This window comes from Garra rufa, chromosome 16 (genome assembly GCF_049309525.1).
Source record: "Garra rufa chromosome 16, GarRuf1.0, whole genome shotgun sequence".
NCBI lineage: Eukaryota > Metazoa > Chordata > Actinopteri > Cypriniformes > Cyprinidae > Garra > Garra rufa.
In genome coordinates, this window is record NC_133376.1 from 16,687,965 (window position 1) to 16,708,394 (window position 20,430).

The window sequence follows — 20,430 nt, forward strand, 5'->3', positions numbered from 1 at the left end:
AAAACATTTTATTTGATTAAAATACATTAAGAAATGTTAATGTTATAAAAATCAGACTTTATTTTCTTTATCCAAAATTTTATATTATTTTATTTGGTTTTGTTTTATTTTATTTTATTACAATGTAGAAGTTTTGTAATGTTATAAAAGCAGACTTAATTTTATTCATCCAAAATATTTATTCATTTTATTTTATTTGGTTATATTTTGGAATATGAGCCAGACATTTCATTGTGAGAATGACTGACTCACTGGTAGCGCTCCATGTATTTTTAGCAGCGTGTCTTTGCTGTATCACTCCTGTTAAAAGCCTAGAGAACACAAAGAGAGAATAAAACAAGTATCAGTGAATCATCAGACAGGAGATATCAGGTAAGGTTTGTGCTGCTCCACAGCCACCAGGCAGGTGGCATTAGCATTAGCAGTGTGTGTGTGTGTGTGTGTGTGTGTGTGTGTGTATAAACGAGTCTGACTCAGCATCAGTCAAGCGAGAGGAGGGAGAGAGATAATATTATTTCTCACATCATTACGGTGCTGGCGGCCCTCTGCCCGAGACTCCCAGACCCAGGTGATAATTATCACAATGTTTGTCTTTCATTACCGTTAAACAGCAGGAATAGAGAAGGGAGGGGGTGGACGACACAAAACAGGAAGGTTGGTTGAGAATAAAACAAAGACTAAAGCAAATATGTGCTTTCCCTACAGAGAAATACTGTTACATTATCATGGCACAGTGATGGTATCAAATATGTACTGAAAGATTACTATACACATACACCAAGATATGTACACAATAATCCAAGGTCAAATCATGTTGCATTCCCAGTAACAGACCATATTTCCACAACAGATTCAATCTCAGACATGTTTTTGTGAAATTCACTCTGTAATACTTTAGTACTTTGGCAAGTGACACTTCAGAATTACCAAATCACCACAAATCTATCTCAAAAATAAGACATTTCACTTTATTTATATTAATATATAGCACATTGCTTTATGGCTGTTGTGTTTTGTATATACTGTATGTGTGATCAGACCTACGTTTGAATGTATACACGTTGTAGACATAAAGCAGAGCAGGTTATGTCTCTCTGTAACAAATATTATACACACGTTCACACACAGGAGAATCGGGCACAGATGGTATAGCAGCAATAACCATTATTAATTACGTTCAAACAAACACTTAAAAGCTTATATCGTGTATAGACTGTGGTACATATTGGGTTCTGTTGATCTACCTGGATACATATCGGACAAATACGGTTCTACGCACAAATGTCGGAACAAAGCGACAGGATTCTGGAACTATCTTTACACAGAGGAGAATGGAAACACTGAACTTCTGTCGGTACATTCATATGGTATGCGTTTTGTGTACGTGTTATAGATATTTTCACGGTTCTATAGCCTATTCTTAATGTGATAGTTACGTTAACTGTACAGACACAGAGGTAGTTGATATATGTTACTGTTGAGAGAGAAAATGCTACGTTTAAAGCACAGGGTATTTCACACAGAACATTTTACAGCGGCAATAGGTTTTAAAGAAAAGGCAGTCAGACGAGGAAACAGGACAACATATTGACCAGTTTACACAGAAAAGACAGTAAAGTCAACATGAACTCAAAAGCAACCCTATTTACTTGCCTTTGCGCGTTCCTGGACTCCAACATGCTGTCATTCTAAAGAACGTAATATTTGCGTTCGTATCTCACATTAGAAATAACGTAACTTACCCTGTCTCTGAAATAACTTTCCGGTCCGCTGATGTCACTTAGTCCATGTGGGCTTGATTTGACAAAAAAATACTAACGTTTTTTTTTTTTTAAGAATTCCACATAAAAATGTTTGGGCCTCATTCATGAAACACATAGGCTACAGAACGAATTTTGTTTTTAGTAAAGCCATTCTGAGGTAAACAGGTTTACGATTTTATGTCACGGTTTGGTCAGTTGCCTGGAAGCGCGGCCATTTTGGCGATACTCGGATGTAAACAACAGCATTGATTACACAATTAATGTACTACTGAATACATTGTTCTGCTAATTTATGCTGTGTAAACCGTGTGGACGCTGCTAAATCATACAGAGAGGGGCTTAGTAAGCAGGAAAGGGTGCAATATTTTGACGAACTAAAGTTAATAGGTGGTAAAGATACATATTAATACATATTAAAAGATATTAGGCTAATATTTCACCTACCTGACTGGAAATGATAAAAACAAACACTAATGTTGTCAAGATTCTCGCCCTGGAAATCCTGGTTCAGTTTGGCCAACCACAAGAGCCTTTTGTTCCTCAGACAGGTTTTTGCACTCTTCTTCTTGATTTGTTATAACTTTTGGCAGTCTATAGTTCTTCAAATGGTTTTCCCAATCTGACCGAGTAGTACAGCCCAAAACATGACAATAACTGACCATTTTCAGCAGCAATAATCAGCTAAATATGCTAGTTTCATTTGGTTTAGTGGCAATGTTTATGTTCAGTGCTGCCAATATGGCCGATTGATGACTCGTAGTGAAAACACTTCATTTATGCAAATGTTCGTATTTTCAAAATATTAGTTGGTACGAAATAACCTTTTTTTCTCAGAATTGTAATAAAAACAGAATTTACAGATTTTTTTTAGTAAGAATTGTTATATAAACTCGCAATTCTGACTTTTTAACTCGCAAAGTCAGAATTGCGAGACATAAACTCACATTTCTGACTTTTTTCAGAATTGCGAGATATAAACTTTTTTCTTCCAAATGCAAGTTTGTATCTCTCAATTCTGACTTTTTTTTTTCTTAGAATTGTGAGATATAAATTTACAATTGCAAGTTATTAAGTCCAGTTTTGAGGGGCAAAAAAAGACTGGTTTGTTCTCAGAGCGACTTTATATCTCACAATTAATAACTTAAATATTGTTATAAAGTCAAAATTGTGAGATATAAACGCGAAAAACTTGCAAATGCGAGTTTATATAGATCTATCCATCTATATATATTTATATATATATATATATATATATATTTTTTTTTTTTTTTTTTTTATTATTATTATTATTTTTTTTTTTGCTTAACCTGGGAAAGATATCCAGAATATTGCACTTCATTCCTGGACACTTAATTTACATAGTTGTAATTCATAGGCAGGGATTATACTAATTGTCAATAAACATGCATGCACACCCTATTTACGAATAATTGGAATTTATTAACATACACGTTTAACTGTCAAATGTGATGTTTATACACCATTTGTGATTCCGGAAAAGAGTTTTCAGGAAGGTCTGTTTTCATGTGCAAATTAGTCCGAATTTACGTTTCATGAATGAGGCCCAATGTGTTACTTCTCACTTCTTTGTAATTATTTGTGGAAATTCTAAGTGAAAATTGTTTTAAAGTAAATCCTGCAACTATTTCTTTTTCAGTGCACCATTCAGACAACTTCCTCCCTACATATTTTTCTCCCTGAAGACCAGTTTCACTAAAACTACATCATATACTAAAGTAAAATGGGTTGCTAATGATATTTCATGTTGACTTTGACAAAGATCAGTAGTTGGGAAATGCTGAACACACGGATATCTTATATCTGGTAGTCTGGAAAGTGAAAGGGTGCTGAGGGATCTTAATAATTTACATTATTGCAGAGAATGTCTAAACAAACAATCTGAGAAATCACTTAAAGTGAGGTCAGCCTTGCTCTTGAAAATCATATTTCACTCAATAATGCTACATATATGGTGGAATGAAGTGTTTGGTTAATTTTGTCCACCATTAAAAATTAAGATTCTTTCCTGTTCGTGGCCTCAGTCATCAATGGAAACAAACAATCCTCAACATCAGCTGACAGCTACAATATCTGAGCTGCATGATTCTGAAGAAACTAGACAAAAACACTGAATATTCTCGAATCATCAATCGCAGCAGGTTAAATGTCCCAAAAGAAACAGTGCAAAGCATAATACAAAATGCACCTCAATATAAAAAATAAATACATCAAGCTCCCGACGCTGTGAGATGATTAAGACTGACTTAACACACACAGAATGGGCATTTCCCTTTTCCTGGCGACTTTCTCAAAGCTTCTTTACTCATTTTCAACACACGTTCGGCCACCCAGCCTGACTCTATAGGTTGTATTAACAGAGATACACAAAAGAAAACATTCTTTAAGACAAATTCGACTACAATAACATTAGTATTCCTTACAAAACGAATAAGATAGAATTTATAGATAAAATAAATTCTTCTTTCAGTATCAACACAGAAAAGCTTATATTTACCTGCTTGCATTTATATGTGTATGCATGACTGTGTGTGTGTGTGAGGGAGAGAGAATAAAAAAGAGACAGACGAAAGTGAAAAGGCATAAACAAAGAGACGAAAAATGAGTGTGATCAGGGGTGTGGGAGAGAGAAGACTTGTGTTTGGTGAGCACCAATGGAATATAGCCAGGTTTCTATACGATTGGAATTCCTCTCACTGGCTAGCCAGTGGGAAAAGCTTTCAATTCCCAAAGGAAGGAACCAAACAAAAAGCAAATCAAACAAACACAAAAAGACTCATTGATACAGTCTGTGAAGCCACATTATGGACTTATAGAGGCTAGGAATAAATTAGGACAGACGCACAGATCCTTATTATTCACAATTCAGACCACACAGACACCCGTCGATCCGTCTAATCGACCCATCCGTCCATTTATCACACGCGGAGGGTCAGAGGAGACGTCGGGGATGTTCTCAGGACGAGATACTCTGTTTGTGTAGCCAAACACTTGAGTTCTCTCAACATTGAAGGTCTGTCAACATCCATCCCATCAGAAACTCTCCACTTTAAGTAGTTTGGTAGAAAAAAAGGACTCCTTCCTTATTCAGTTTTCCCTTTGAAAGTTCTCAGCGCACTTGTCATCCATAGCATCACACTAGCCGTGTGTCCGTGCCTATGAGGATCCACTGAAGCTGAACAAAATCCCAAAATTGGTTTTGGATAAAGAACTCTACGGTTCACTTTTAGAGCACTCAATATTCCAGCGATATGCTTGACCCCACTGAATGTCCATAATATAGTGTCAAATGCTTAAAGGTGGTCTGAAGTTTGGATCATAATGGCGAAAAGCTTCAATGAATGGATCTGATGATATTGGATATACAGTGCAGAAGGAATGAGTATTGATCTAATACTGCCGTAATGGTGTGTGGGACATAGCCAGATGGGCCAGGGGGTGGGTCTGTGGTTTGTTAACAAACGCAAACCCTCTTTCTGGGTGAGACCCAAACTTCAGAGTCTGTGACAAAAAGAATAAGCAAACCTTTGACCTCCTCAAAGCTGTGCAAAGTTTGATCGGTGGATTATACGGGTGATTTGATTTCACTATTCGCTTTGGGTTTCACATCTGAAAGAGAGTGAGAAGAGGAAAGAGATTACTCATGTTAAAAATACTGAGCAACACTTTATTCGAAGCCTTTCATAAACAATTGCAACCACAATCGCAGTGAATTAAAATACTTAAACTACTGTTCAGAAAGTTCAGGATTGGTCACATTTTGAAAGACGTCTCTCATGCTCATCGAGGTTTTCTATTTTTATAAATTAAAATGTAATTTATTCCTGCAATGGTAAAACTGAATTTTCAGTATCATTACTCCAGTCTTTAGTGTTCTTGAGAAATCATTGTAACCAGTCATAAGGGTCAATTTATTGAAAAGGAGATTTATACATATATTTGAAAATCTGGAATCTGAGGGTGCAAAAAGAATTAAGGAAATCGCCTTTAAAGTTGTCCAAATGAAGTTGTTAGCAATGCATATTACTAATCAAAAATTACATTTTTATATATTTATGGTAGAACATTTACAAAATATCTTCATGGAACCTGATCTTTACTTTAATATCCTATTAATTGTTTGGAATAAAAGAAAAATCAATAATTTTGACCCATACAATGTATTTTTGTGCTACTTAAGACTGGTTTTGTGGTCCAGAGTCACATATGCTGATATGAAAAAAGATTATTTGATGAATATAAAGTTCAAATGAACAGCATTTACTTGAAATACAAATCTTTTGTGACATTATGAACGTCTTTACTGTCACTTTTGATCAATTTGATGCATTCTCGCTGAATAAAAGTATTAATTTATAATAATGTATTACATAATTTAAAGTCCTCAAGAAATGGCTTGGCATTCTCATTCTATACAGAATCTGAGTATAAAAAAATGTAAAGACAAGGAAAATAAACTAAAATGTTTTAATGTTTTTAAAGAAGTATTTTCTGCTCATCAAGGCTGTGTTTATTTGATTAAAAATATAGAAAAAACTAATATTTTGAAATATTATTGCAATTTAAAATAGTGGTTTTCTATTTTAATATACTTTAAAATATAATTTATTCCTGTGATGCAAAGCTGAATTTTCAGCATTATTACTGAAGTCTTCAGTGTCACATGATCCTTCAGAAACCATTCTAATATGCTGATTTATTATCAATGTTGGAAACAGTTGTGCTGCTTAATATTTTTTTTTTTTTTTGAATCTGTGATACTTTTTTAGGATTCTTTGATGAATAAAACATTAAAAAGAACAGCATTTATTTAAAATCGAAATCTTTTGTAACAATATACACTACCGTGCAAAGTTTGGGGTCAGTAAATATTATTTCTTTCTATCTTTCTTTGAAAGAAATAAATACTTTTATTCAGCAAGGATGTGTTAAATTGACAAAAAGTGATAGTAAAGACTAATATTGTTAGAAAAGATTTCTATTTTGAATAAATGCTGTTCTTTTGAACTTTTTAGTAATTAAAGAATTCTGAAAAAGATCACAGGTTCCAAAAAAATATTAAGCAGCACAACTGTTTCCAACATTGATAATAAATCAGCATGATTTCTAAAAGGATCATGCCACTGATGGAGAAACACTTTCTTGTGCAATCAACTCCCGAATGGAGGGCATGCCATTGTGCGCAGTCTATTTTTAGCACAACCAGCTACATTTGAATAAGTTGTATACTGTATGGTGTGTGTGTGTGTGTGTTTACCGGCAGCTATGCTGGTTAAGTGTCTTCCCTCTCTTTGTACAGCTCACCTCCCTCAAACTACACCTGCATTCACAAGAGGGAGGCTGTGATGTCATCCTGCGGGCGGGGCATGGTGGACACGCCTCTCTGGCAGGTGGTGGAGGGGCGGAGCTAGGCGGAAGAGTGGGAGGGGGAGGAGGAGGGGGTGTAGTTGGCAGGAGAGTTCTGTTGGCACGAGATGAGAGAAAAATCAGCTGTTGGTGTGAAATAAAGAGACCTTCAAATGCCTTAAAGTAGTAGTTTACTTCCAGAACAAAAATGTCATCCAAGATTCTTTCCTCAATCGTAAAGAAATTATGCTTTTTTTTAGAAAAACATTCAGGATTTTTCTCCATATAGTGGACTTCTATGGTGCCCCGAGTTTGAACTTTCCAAATGCAGTTTAAATGCGGTTTCAAACTATCCCAAATGCGGTTGTATATGATCCCAGCCAAAGAAGAAGGGTCTTAACTAGCAAAACAATTGGTTATTTTGTTTTTAAAAATGACAATTTAAATGCTCGTCTTGTCTTGCTCTGCCTGAACTCTGTTTTTTCCGGTTCAAGAAAGTTAGGGTATGTTGAAAAACTCCCATCTTATTTTCTCACTCAACTTCAACAATCATTTCAAAAGCATCCTACATCGCTGCAGAAGTACCGACCCAGTGTTTGCCTTAACAAAAAAAGGTAAACCAGCAATGTAGCACGATTTTGAAGTTGAGGGAGAAAATGAGATGGGAGTTTTTTGACTTACCCTAACTGTCTTGAACTGGAAAAAACTGAGTTCAGGCAGAGCAAGACAAGATGAGCGTTTGAGGTTAAAAAGTATATAAATTGTAATAAAAAACTAGATAAGAGCCTTCTTCCTGAGCTGGGATCGTTTACAACCGCATTTGGGATTGTTTGAAGCCACATTTAAACTGCATTTTGGAAGTTCAAACTCAGGGCACCATAGAAGTCCACAATATGGAAAAAATGAAATGTTGAAATGTTTTCCTCAAAAAACATAATTTCTTTACGACTGAAGAAGGAAAGACATGAACATCTTGGATGATAAGGGGGTGAGTACATTATCTGTAAATTTTTGTTCTGGAAGTGAACTTCTTTAAAGGAACAGTTGGACCAAATATAAACATTTTGCTATTATTTTTGCTTTTAAAAGCATGAACATGTAGGTATTAATATGCACCTTAAACTGCCCCAGGGTCAGCTTTTGTACTTTTTCCCCCCGAGAGTGCAGTAAACTATTTTTGAGTTCAGTTTCAAGTTGTGAAAACTGTGAAGAGGTCCTAAAGTCATGAGGAATTTAAAAATAGTAAGAAAAGCCTCCAAGTAATTGAGTAACACAATTCTGATTATAATACTGGTTCTGACAAATCCAGCTCCAAGAGAATTATGTAAAACCGCGACAATGGACAAAGAGCACGTCGGTCCTTGCAATCATTAACTTTGCAAAACCAGACCCAAGCCTGCATCTCCACATTAGTCTTCAAATTAAATTCAGTAGCGAGCACAAAAAGACCCATAATGCATTCTGATCATGCACCAGCCCTGATCTTCTTTTTGGACGGCACCACAGATATACTCTGGATAGTGTCTGCAGCCGCCAGTTCTTTGATGTCTCATTTGTGACATCTCTGATGGGATGGTGGGCTGATGGGGATGTTTTTCCCTTTCGCCCCCTTTTTTCAAACTAAACCAAAGTCTATGGTTGAGAGTTAATTAAGGAAGAATATCAATCTTTGTGTGGAAGTGGTTTGAGAGGCTGATAGAGCCGGTGGAAGGGAGGCCCGAGGAAAAGGGAGGGGCGTTCTGGCTGCCAAATTAGCTTGATTTCACACTTGCCACTGACTCTATCCATGGAGGAGTAGATGATGGATAGCAGGGAGGGAAAGAGCGTCCAAAAGAAGCGCCCTCCACTTGCCCTCACCAAAAACCAGTGACGAAAAAGCGAAAGAAGAAAAGGAAAGAGAGGAACTGTTGAATTCTTTCCCTGACCTGAATTAATTAATTGTTGTCTGAGTGGAAGTCAATGTTGCATGAGTAAACGTGCAATACGGCACGTATGAAAACAGAGGGATTTCGAAGAAAATATTCAGCTTTAATTCACCAGAAACCCAGAAACACTGTTGCTTCAAATAGTTTTAATATTTAATAATATTGATGGTACTAAATAAATAAATGCAAAGCAAAGATTAATTATTAAGCATCTTGCTAAACTGATTCTATTACATTACTATCAATAGTAATTTCTACAATGAAATTGTAAAAATTGTAAAAAATGATTTAATCAGTAATTATTTTTTTCACTAAAAATATGTAAACAAACAGAAATTAAGATTACAGTTTTTTTCAGTCGCTAACAAGCGTTTGTGCAATCAGTTGTCACATTTTCAAAACTCTAAACACAATTAGCACAGCATCGGTCTTTTATGGCCATACCATTCACACATTTCATGTCGTTTTCACCCAATATGCAGTCAGTGAACACATTTCCACAATGCTTACATTTTCTTAACAGACAAGCTATACCTCCCAACAAAATTATGGATTGTTTTTGTAGTATTTACGAATGTTAACACACAACATCCCACAGTAGCAAACACAGTAGCACAGAGTTGGAATTGAATTGGAATTACAGGAAGTGGAATTCAATTCAGGGAAATTCCACTGAGTTCCGTTTATTGCTGTTTCTGAGCATCTATTTGCGATTGCATTTAGAGACAAACATTTGAACTTTATTTATGATGCTTTACAAATACCAAGTAATGTATGAAATAGAGTTGATCAAATGCAAGTAAATAAAAATGAGAACTGTACATTATGAATTAATTATTGAATGACAGTGGTGATACGTTTCTGGATGTACTATACATTCAATATATGATTACCACATAATATATGTCTCAACTCACAAAAAATGAGTCATGTTCATTCATGTATGTCATTCACTTTTTATTGCATCGAATTATCATCATTTCTTGAAATTTGGCATGTGAAATGATCATGCTTGACATACTAAACATACAGTACTTTGTATTTCTTTTATATGTTTGTTGTTTATGTGATTTACAATATTTAATGTACTATAAACTATTAAGCAAATCAAGTCAAATTATTTTATTTAGCAACTCAAGTGGAATTTAGTGGAATTTATTTGATTTCAATTCTGTTTCCCGACATTCCAATTCCAAATCCAATTCCATTCCAGTAAGTGAATTGGAATTTACCATTCATTCTCAATTCAATTCATGAATGGCCCCAACCCTGTTTGGAAACATGTGGCCTTACCCTGAAGATCTCAGAGATTAGATACAGTAATTTTGTGCTTTTTTTTAGACCCCCCCCCCACACACACACACACCCCACCCTTTTTTTATCTGGGCTTTTTGCTGTTTTTTGTTGTTGTTGTTGTTGTTCAGAATGCTCTTGTGTGTTTCATGGATATTTTGTTTACTGTAAGCAAAACTGTACAACTTTTTCTGTTCTATCATACCGTGTTTCTATTGTTCCTCCTGTAATAAACAGAAAAAGAAACTTATTTACTTTTTACTGGAATGCTTTTGAATGTGAACATTACTGTACATGTGGACATACAGTTCCCAACCAAGAAATTTAGTGTCAAAATGGTGGATTGCATGTTTTGCATGCAAATACCTGTAAAACTGAAACATAAAAGTCTATGCAGTTTTTGTAATATCAACAATAGCTAGTATTTTGAAACCTGGTGTACTTTGATTGACTGCATGTACCTTGTGAAGTGAAAACAAGTGTTATTCTTTGACAGAATAATTTCATTTTGAGTCAGATTTCCAGTGTTTTGGTAAAGTTAGTGTGTGCAGAGAAAGATGTGTTCTATTTTGAAATAAAGAGTTAGTATATATTTAACAAAATGTATTTTTGAGAAGAAAATTATCCATTTGGCCAATTGTGTTTTAGGTGCGAGTCTGTGTTAAGAGTTTAGAAAAAGTATCTTAAGTATGGGTAAGCGCTTGTTAGCGATTGAAAAAAACTGTAATTTGAGAAGCAAATGCGAGTACAATATACTTTTTTTCTTGTTTTAAGCATAAACCTCACTACATTTTGTCACTGAGGTTAATGAACTTAATTCATGATATATACAGTTGAGGTCAAAAGTTTGTTAATTATTTTACTAAAATAAGAGGGATCGTGCAAAATGCACATTATTTTTAATTTAGTACAGACATGAATAAGATATTTCACATAAAATAAGTTTACATATAGTCTACAAGAGAAAATAATAGTTGAATTTATAAAAATGATGCTGTTCAAAAGTTTACATACTCTTGATTCTTAATACTGTGTTGTTACCTGAATGATCCACAGCTGTGGTTTTTTGTTTAGTGATAGTTGTTCATGAGTCCCTTGTTTGTCCTGAACTATTAAATTGCCCGCTGTTCTTCAGAAATATCCTTCCCACAATTTTTTTTTCTCAGCATTTTTTTTTTTTGTGAATTTGAACACTTTCTAACAATGACTGTATGATTTTGAGATCCATCTTTTCACACTGAGGACAACTGAGGGACAACTATTACAGAAGGTTCAAACGCTCACTGATGCTTCAGAAGGAAAAACGATGCATTAAGAAGCGGGGGTGAAAACTTTTGAACAGAATGAAGATGTGTACAGTTTTCTTATTTTACCTAAATATCTTTTTTCCCCCTATTTAGTACTGCCCTTCAGAAGCTACAGAAGATACATACAAGTTTCCCAGAAGAGAAAATAAGTTAAATTTACCCTGATCTTCAAATTTAAGGTTTTCCTTAACCATCAGTGAGTGTTTGAACCTTCTGTAAGTAGTTGCATATGAGTCCCTCAGTTGTCCTCAGTGTGAAAAGATGGATCTCAAAATCATACAGTCATTGTTGGAAAAGGTTCAAATACACAAAAAACCAAAGAATTTGTGGAACCTGGAGGATTTTTCTGAAGAACGGCGGGCAGTTTAACTTATTAGGACAAACAAGGGACTCATAAACAACTATCACTTAACAAAAAAACACAGTTGTGGATCATTCAGGTAACAACACATTATTAAGAATCAAGTGTATGTAAACTTTTGAACAGGGTCATTTTTTTATAAATTCAGCTTTTATTTTCTCTTGTGAACTATATGTCAAGATATTTTATATGAAATATCTTATTCAGTACTAAATAAAAAATAACATGAATTTTGTATGACCCCTCTTATTCTGGTAAAATAATTAACATTTTGCAAATTCTGCAAGGTGTATGTAAACTTTTGACCTCAACTGTATATCCTAAAAACGTGCTAATATTTCATAAAAATTTGCTTCTGAAGTAAATTCACCTTATTTTAAAATGTAGATGTTTTAACTGGTAATAATGTTTGTGTAAAATGACAATGATGAACTCACGGCTTTTTCCCCATGTGTTTCTTTTGCTTTGGTTTCCCCCTTTGTCGCTTTCTGCCTTTTCTTCTTGTCTGTGGGCCTTGCCTAAAAAAAATACAAAATATCACAGATATTGAATATAAATAGATAAATAAAGTACAACATGTCCATGACTCGCTTCAGCTAAAATGTGTTTCCGCAAACATCCTATGGCAACATAAAAAGTATTACACTTTATTTTACATTTTCATTCAGAGAGTCTTAAGATGACTTTATCAAGTCTTAATTCTTTTGACTCTTTAGTCCTGGTCTTTCTGAGGCTCCTCAGGGGCCAGTGGCCTAATTAAGCAATAAAATGAATGTTCTGTTCCGTTTCCCAACAAAGGAGGGTTCTAGGTTCTGACTCCCTTCCAACAGTGCAAGACGCACGCCAGCTGGACACACACACACACACACACACACACACACACACACACACACACACCAAAGCAACTTATTGAGCTTTTCAGAAGTCAGAGATTCTTTTTTTTGTTTTACAACAACAAATACACAAATGCTAATTACATTATGTGTATTTGTATGCTGTAGGACCACCATTTAGGAGCCACGATAAAACAAGCATATTGGTCATCTTTTGTCTTAATCGCACAATGTATACCAGGCATTACTAAGGTATCTTTGTCAACATAAACATATTCTACTTGTACGAATTCACTGGGAATTTAAACAACTTCTTTATTTTGTCCCATGCCAATCTTCTTTTCCTTTTTTCCTCTTTCTTTTATTACTTCTTAATGTATGTTGTACTGAAAAAAATCCACTTTAAAATGGACAGACTGGCTGTCCATTGGTAATTAACGGGGAGAACTATTTGTAAAAACTGATTTCACACCAAAGGGAAGTGTGAACATGAGGACCAATTCCAAGTTCACACATTGCATCCCACTTAAATACATTTTTAATTAATTACCGCCTGCTCACATCACAGTTCTAATACCACTATCGGTTATAATTAGCATATACTCATGTCAGGATACACACTTAAATGTCTCAATCTGGAAATGAAAATAGTAAAAATAGTAGTGTAAAAAGTATCAGTTGTTTGAACAAAGACTGCAAATAAAACTTCATCCCGCACCTGTTTGTGCAACAGAAGTGAATGATGTCTCAAATCATGTGGCTCAATGAGGAGAAGTGTGCAATGACTTTTCAAAGCAATCAGATTTGTCTTTTTTTTGTCTAGTGAATCTTGAACAGGACTATAAAAGAGATATTCGGAAAAAGCAGTAGCTTGTTCTCTTTAACATTAGGGTCAGTGTAAACTAGTACAAGGGCAGAACAGACTGAACACTTCTGCCTTTCACACACAATTAACTCACCATGCAACCATCTCCATGGAGTTAATGTGTGTGTGTGTGTGTGTGTGTGTGTGTGTGTGTGTGTGTGTGTGTGTGTGTGTGTGTGTGTGTGTGCAGTGGGGCAAAGGGAAGAGCAGGCAAATATGTTCACACTGCTGGTGAACCTTTACATCTCTCTCTCTCTCTCTCTCTCAGACACACACACTCAAACACAAATAAACTATTTACCTGGTTGGCTCTGCATAAAGATTTGCTTTTAGCCTGTAGGGAAAAGAGAGACCGTAAAAACAAAATGATAATGAAATTTACAATTAAAAAAGATATCAAACATTATCATAGCATACACACAGGGAAATTCAAGTACTGTTATTATTTCATCATTTTAAATAAACCCCTAACCCTAAGTATTAAACTTTTGGGCTTAACTTGTTCGGCGCTGCTGAATAATAAAAAAAGAGAGCATCAATTATTTCCACCCTGAGTGCAAGTGGTGCAACTCAAAGCAACAAAACATTAATCAAGTTATTTTAAGCGCTTACAATGAGAACAAAATCTAGTTTTGCTGTGCCGCTGCAGTGCAAATGAGGCATAAAATCAAACTGAATTGGGTGAGTAATAAGATTACTATACAAAAGGTTTTGCAAGTCATATTATTAGTTAATAATTCTGGAGCAAAACATCTGGATATGTTAAATTCTGTCGCCACTGATTGGTGCACAGTGTCATGCTTCTTGTTACACATATGTTTACATATTCCTTGCAGATTCTGCAAAATGTTAATTATTTTACAAAAGTAAGAGGGATCATACAAAATGCAGTTTTTTATTTAATACTGACCTGAATAAGATATTTCACACAAAAAGACGTTTACATTCCACAAGAGAAAACAATAGTCAAATTTACCCTGATCCTCAAATTCTATAAGCTTTCACCCCCAGCTCTTAATGCACCGTTTTTCCTTTTGGAGCATTAGTGCGTGTTTGAACCTTCTGTAATAGTTGCATATGAGTCCCTCAGTTGTCCTCAGTGTGAAAAGATGGATCTCAAAATCATACAGTCATTGTTGGAAAGGGTTCAAATACACAAAAATGCTGAAAAACAGAATTTGTGGGACCTGAAGGATTTTTCTGAAGAACAGAGGAACTCATGAACAGCTATCACTAAACAAACAAACAAACAAAACAAACAAAAAAAAAACAGCTGTGGATCATTCAGGTAACAACACTGTGTTAAGAATCAAGTGTATGTAAACTTTTGAACGGGGTCATTTTTATAAATTAAACTACTATTTTCTCTTGTGGACTATAAACATCTTTTATGTAAATTACCTTATTCAGGTCAGTACTAAATAAAAAAATGTTTTTTTGGTAAACAAAACATTCTGCAGATTCTGAAAAGTATGTAAACTTTTGACCTCAACTGTATAATATTAACTATAGCAACACAAATTTGTAATAATATTCAAAATTTGACAGTTAAAACAGACATTTAACTCAAAAAATGTTTTTCCACTTTTTCCAACTTTAATCCATTATTATGGATTATGAACTGGTATTCTGGCCATGAATTTACGGTGTAAAGTTAAAAAAAACTTATCAGATTTTCACTTCACAAGACGTTAATTGATGGACTAGAGTCTTGTGGATTACTGTGATGTTTTTATCAGTTGTTTGGACTTTCATTCTTTTTTTTTTTTTTTTTTTTTTTTTTTTTTTTTTTTTTTTTTTTTTTTTTTTTTTTTACGGTTAATATTTTGTGATGACAGTAACAGTAATATCAATAATAACAGTAATCATAATAATAATAATAATAACAGCAATAATCCCAAGGATGGTGATTACAGTATGATGTTGTGATGATGGTAACAGTAATATCAATAATTATAATAATAAAATAATAATAATAATAATAAATAATAATAATAAAAATAAATAAATAAATAAATAATAATAATAATAATAGTAGTATTAATAACAATAGTAAAGTTTGAGTTGTAACAATGATATTTTGTGACGATGTTTTGTGATGAAGGCAACAGTACTATTACTATTAATAATAATAATAATAATAATGATGATAATAATAATGATATAATCACAATAGTAGTTATCTAAATATATGTATGCAGGAAAATATACTAATGAACCATACCCAACACATACCACACCTATCCGAGCTTCTGTGTCAGTGTGCATGTGTTTTTTTTTTTTTTTTTTTTCCTCCTTCCTCTTCTCCATTCAAGGCAACATTGTAGACATCATATGATGTATGTAAGTTTGAATTCAAGTGGTGCATTAAAAGAAGAGTGCGGTGCATTAAAATCAATATGTGGTGCATTAAAAACATGGGTGGTATTTGTTGGGTGCAGTTTTAATTTATTTATATTTATAAATTTTTAATTATGTATATTTAATGATGTAATCTTCAGAAAACTGTTACCGTCCATACAAAACATCATCCCATCAATTTATTACTTTTCAATGTTTCTCTGATATAGTGATACAATAAATGAAAACAACAACAATAATAATAATAATAATAATAATAATAATATTAATATTAATAATAATAAAAATAATAATAATGAAAACACTCATGTTACTAATACCTTATATAAATATGAATAATATTTTGTGAATACTTAAAGATAAGTGTGTCAGATTTGTAAGAGTTGACTGAGGTCTGATGTTGGATGTTGCGATTCTGATGTATATGGAGATGAAAAATATTCTAGGGAGATGTATTCTGTAAGCAAATTTTTCCAGTGTGTTATGTGAATGGTGTTTCGGGATTTCCAGTTCAAGAAGATAGTTTTCTTGGCAATGGCTAGAGCTATGAGGAGTATCCTTTTGTTTGTTATTTCCTGATTAAGTGTTGATAGATCGCCCAGTAGACAGAGTGAAGGGGATAATGGGATGTGACAACCCAGGAGGTGGGATAGGGATTCAGTAACATCTTCCCAGAATTGTTTAATGGGTGGGCAGTGCCATGTGGCGTGGATATATGTGTCCGGGCTATTTTGTGAGCAGTGCACGCAAGTTTCTGATGTGAATCCCATTTTAAACAGCCTTTCCCCAGTGTAGTGTGTTCTATGAAGGGTCTTGTACTGTATGAGCTGAAGGTTGGCGTTTTTAGTCATGGAATAAATATTATTACAAATTTGACTCCAGAAGTCGGTATCAGGAGCAATAGAAAGGTCTTTTTCCCATTTGGTTATTGGTAAACTTAAGGTTTTATTTGAATTGGTTATCATTTTGTATAATTTAGAAAGTAATTTCTTGGGGGACGATATATTAACTAAATCTGCTACTGCGGAAGGAAGGTGAAGATTGATGGTTCTGTTATTGATTTTAGATAAGACAGCTGATTTGAGTTGCAAATAAGTCAAGAATTGATTGCTCCCAATACCGTACTTCTGGACTAGGTAGGAAAATGGAACCAGTTTGTTTGACTGAAAAATGTGATTAATATGTGTGATACCCTTATCTGCCCATTTATGAAAATTTAGTATTTTTTTGTTACTTGTGAAGTCAGGGTTATTCCAGAGTGGGGTGAAGTTAGATGGAGCCAGATTGGAGTTTGTGATTTGATAATATCTCCACCAGGCCGTCAGAGCTGAAGCTATTGTCAAGGCTTTGAAGCATGAGTGATGTTTAATGGACTGACTAAGAAATGGAATGTCTGATATGTGTATGTTTTTGCAAAGTGATTGTTCTATATCTAGCCAAATGGTGTCTGCCTGAGTGGGGTGAGTCCATTTATATATGTATTGGAGTTGGTTTGCTAGCGAGTAATGGTAAAAATGTGGTGCTTCTAAGCCTCCTAAAGATTTGGGTTTTTGTAAAGTGCTTAATTTTATCCTTGGTGGTTTATTTTTCCAGTAGAATCGGTTGATGATGGAGTCTAGAGATTTGAACCAATTGAGAGTAGGCTGTGTTGGGATCATTGAAAATAGGTAGTTTATTTTAGGGAGTACTGTCATTTTGATTATTGCTATTCTTCCCTGGATTGAGATTGGTAAATTGTGCCAGCGATTGAGGTCATCTTCTACTGTTTTTAATAAAGGAGTGAAATTGAGTCCATTCAGCTCTGACAGCCTGGAGGAAACCCTAACGCCTAAGTAAGTGATGTGACCTGTGCATACAGGAATGGGTGATACCTGGGCTGCCACATCCCATTTAGATTGATGTAGTGGAAGGATTAAAGATTTATTCCAGTTTATTGCATAATCGGAAATTTTAGAGTATGAATCAATGGTTTTAGTTATTTCTTGTAGAGATGACTGAGGATTTTGTAAAAAGAGTAAGATATCATCGGCATATAAACTAATCTTATGTTGGGTTTGGGGTGTGTGAATTCCTTTGATGAGTGGATTCTGGCGGATGGCTGCTGCTAAGGGTTCAATGAAGATGGTAAATAAAGATGGAGAGAGTGGACATCCCTGCCTAGTCCCCCTGTGCAGTGTGAAGCTTTGTGATGTTAGTCCATTGGTGTTGACTGTGGCTGAAGGTGTTGTGTATAAAATCTTAATCCAGTTAATAAACGACTCCCCAAAGCCAAATTTTTGTAGTGTGGTGAAAAGAAAGTTCCAGTTGACTCTGTCGAAAGCTTTTTCTGCATCTAAAGTGACTATGAGGGTGTCTTTCTGCTGTAGTGATGAATAATGGATTAAATCATATAGTCTGCGTGTGTTATTGGATGCATGCCTACCTTTGATGAAACCTGTCTGATCTGGGTGGATTATAAATGGGATAATTTTTTCAATTCTATGTGCCAGAGCTTTGCTGAGTATTTTGATGTCTACGTTGATAAGTGATATAGGACGGTAATTTGACGGAAGGGTTGGATCTTTATTAGGTTTGGGGATGAGTGAAATAGTTGCTGTGTTCATGTGTACTGGTAATCTTGAGTTCTCTTTAATTTCGGTTATTGCTCTGATGAATAATGGGGATAAAATGGACCAGAAGTGTTTATAAAACTCAGCTGGGAAGCCGTCGGGTCCTGGTGCTTTATTGTTCGGCATTTGATTTAGGGCGATATGAAGTTCTTTTTCTATGATTGGTTTGTCCAGTGCACTGATTTGTTCTGTGTTAAGTTTGGGGAGTTCAATATTATTAAGAAATGAATTAATATCCTCTTGTCTTGTGTTATTATCAGATGAATAAAGTTTAGCATAGAAGTTTCGAAATATTGTATTTATTTCTTGTGGAGAGTTGGTAGGCTTCCCTGCTGAGTCTTTAATAGTTGCAATTGTTGTTTTTTCTCTATTTCTTTTGATTTGATTGGCCAAATATTTACTGGATTTGTTGCTATGATGGAAGGTCTCTTGACGGAGTCTATGAATTAGAAATTGAGTTCTTTTATTAATGATTTCATTTAGCCGGAATTTTTGTTTTCTTAGTTCATTATATATTTCTTCAGTTGGGTTTTTTGCATGTAAAATTTCCAGTTCTTTTATTTTCTTTTCTAATCTGATTTCTTCTTGTTTTTCTACTTTCGTTTTATGCACAGAGAATGATATGATTTTACCTCTTAGTACTGCTTTGCCCGTTTCCCAAATTAATGAAGCTGGTAACTTTGGAGAGTCGTTTATTTCTAGGAAGGATGTCCACTCTCTTTTAAGATAACTGTCAAACTCTGGGTCTTTGAGGAGAGATATGTTAAAGCGCCATCTACTGATTTGTTTATGTGAATTAGCTGGGTTCCATATGAGTGTTACCGGAGCATGGTCACTGATGCTGATGGGGTGGATTTTGTGTTCAGAGATATTTGGTATGATTGAATTACTAGTTAGGAAAAAATCTATGCGTGAGTAACTATGATGAACCGGCGAGTAAAATGTGTATTCTCTGTCAGTTGGGTGTTGTAGTCTCCAACCATCACCAAGTCCAAAATCTTTCATGAACTGTATTATTGTGCCAGTTGATTGCCAGATTCTTTTATTATTTGTGGATCTGTCGAGTGATGGTTCAATTACAGTGTTAAAATCGCCTCCTATAATTACCGGACAGTTAGAGAAATTTGAAATTGAGGAAACTAAAGAGTGGAAAAAGGTAGGGTCATCTGAGTTTGGGCCGTACACATTGACAATTGTTACCGGGTTATTGTTTATTGATATGTTTATGATAATAAAACGTCCTTCTGGGTCTGAAACAGTTGTGTTATGAACAAATTGAATTCTTTTGCTTATCAGAATACATACTCCTCTTTGTTTTGAATTATAAGTTGCTGAAAATGAGTGAATGAATTGTGTTGATCTTAGGGTGTTTTGTTTTGAGTCTGAAAGGTGTGTTTCTTGTAGTAAACATATATCTGCCTGTAAATTTTCCAAATAGTTGAGAATTTTAATTTTTTTTGTCTGAGAGCTAATGCCACGGATGTTCCAGGTTATAAATTTGAGTTGCATGTTAAGTTAATATTTCTATACTGACATGTGTGTGTTTGGCAAACATCAAATACAGAACAATAAGACATAATAACACTAGACAGACCTAAGCATTTACAACAAAACAAGTAATAAAACAAACAAACCAAAAAACACAGAGTTTGAAAAATTATGTGCATACTTGTGTGGTGCATTGAGACATGGGTGCATTATATTATAAATGTAATGAGAAAAGAAAAAAAAAAGAGAAAAAAAAAAGAA

At 34.5% G+C, this 20,430-nt stretch overlaps 1 protein-coding gene across 1 annotated transcript in view; it reads right to left on the reverse strand.

Moving 5' to 3' along the window:
• Positions 1-945: 945 nt before the first annotated feature.
• Positions 946-20,430, reverse strand: part of vegfba (vascular endothelial growth factor Ba) — a 34,534-nt gene continuing 15,049 nt past the window's right edge. The window contains exons 5-8 of the mRNA XM_073820859.1: positions 14,013-14,045; positions 12,451-12,531; positions 7,039-7,242; positions 946-5,390 (exon numbers count right to left, since the gene is read on the reverse strand). Coding sequence (XP_073676960.1) covers positions 5,369-5,390; positions 7,039-7,242; positions 12,451-12,531; positions 14,013-14,045 — 340 coding nt within the window. The 3' untranslated portion in view covers positions 946-5,368. The remainder of the gene's footprint in view (positions 5,391-7,038; positions 7,243-12,450; positions 12,532-14,012; positions 14,046-20,430) is intronic.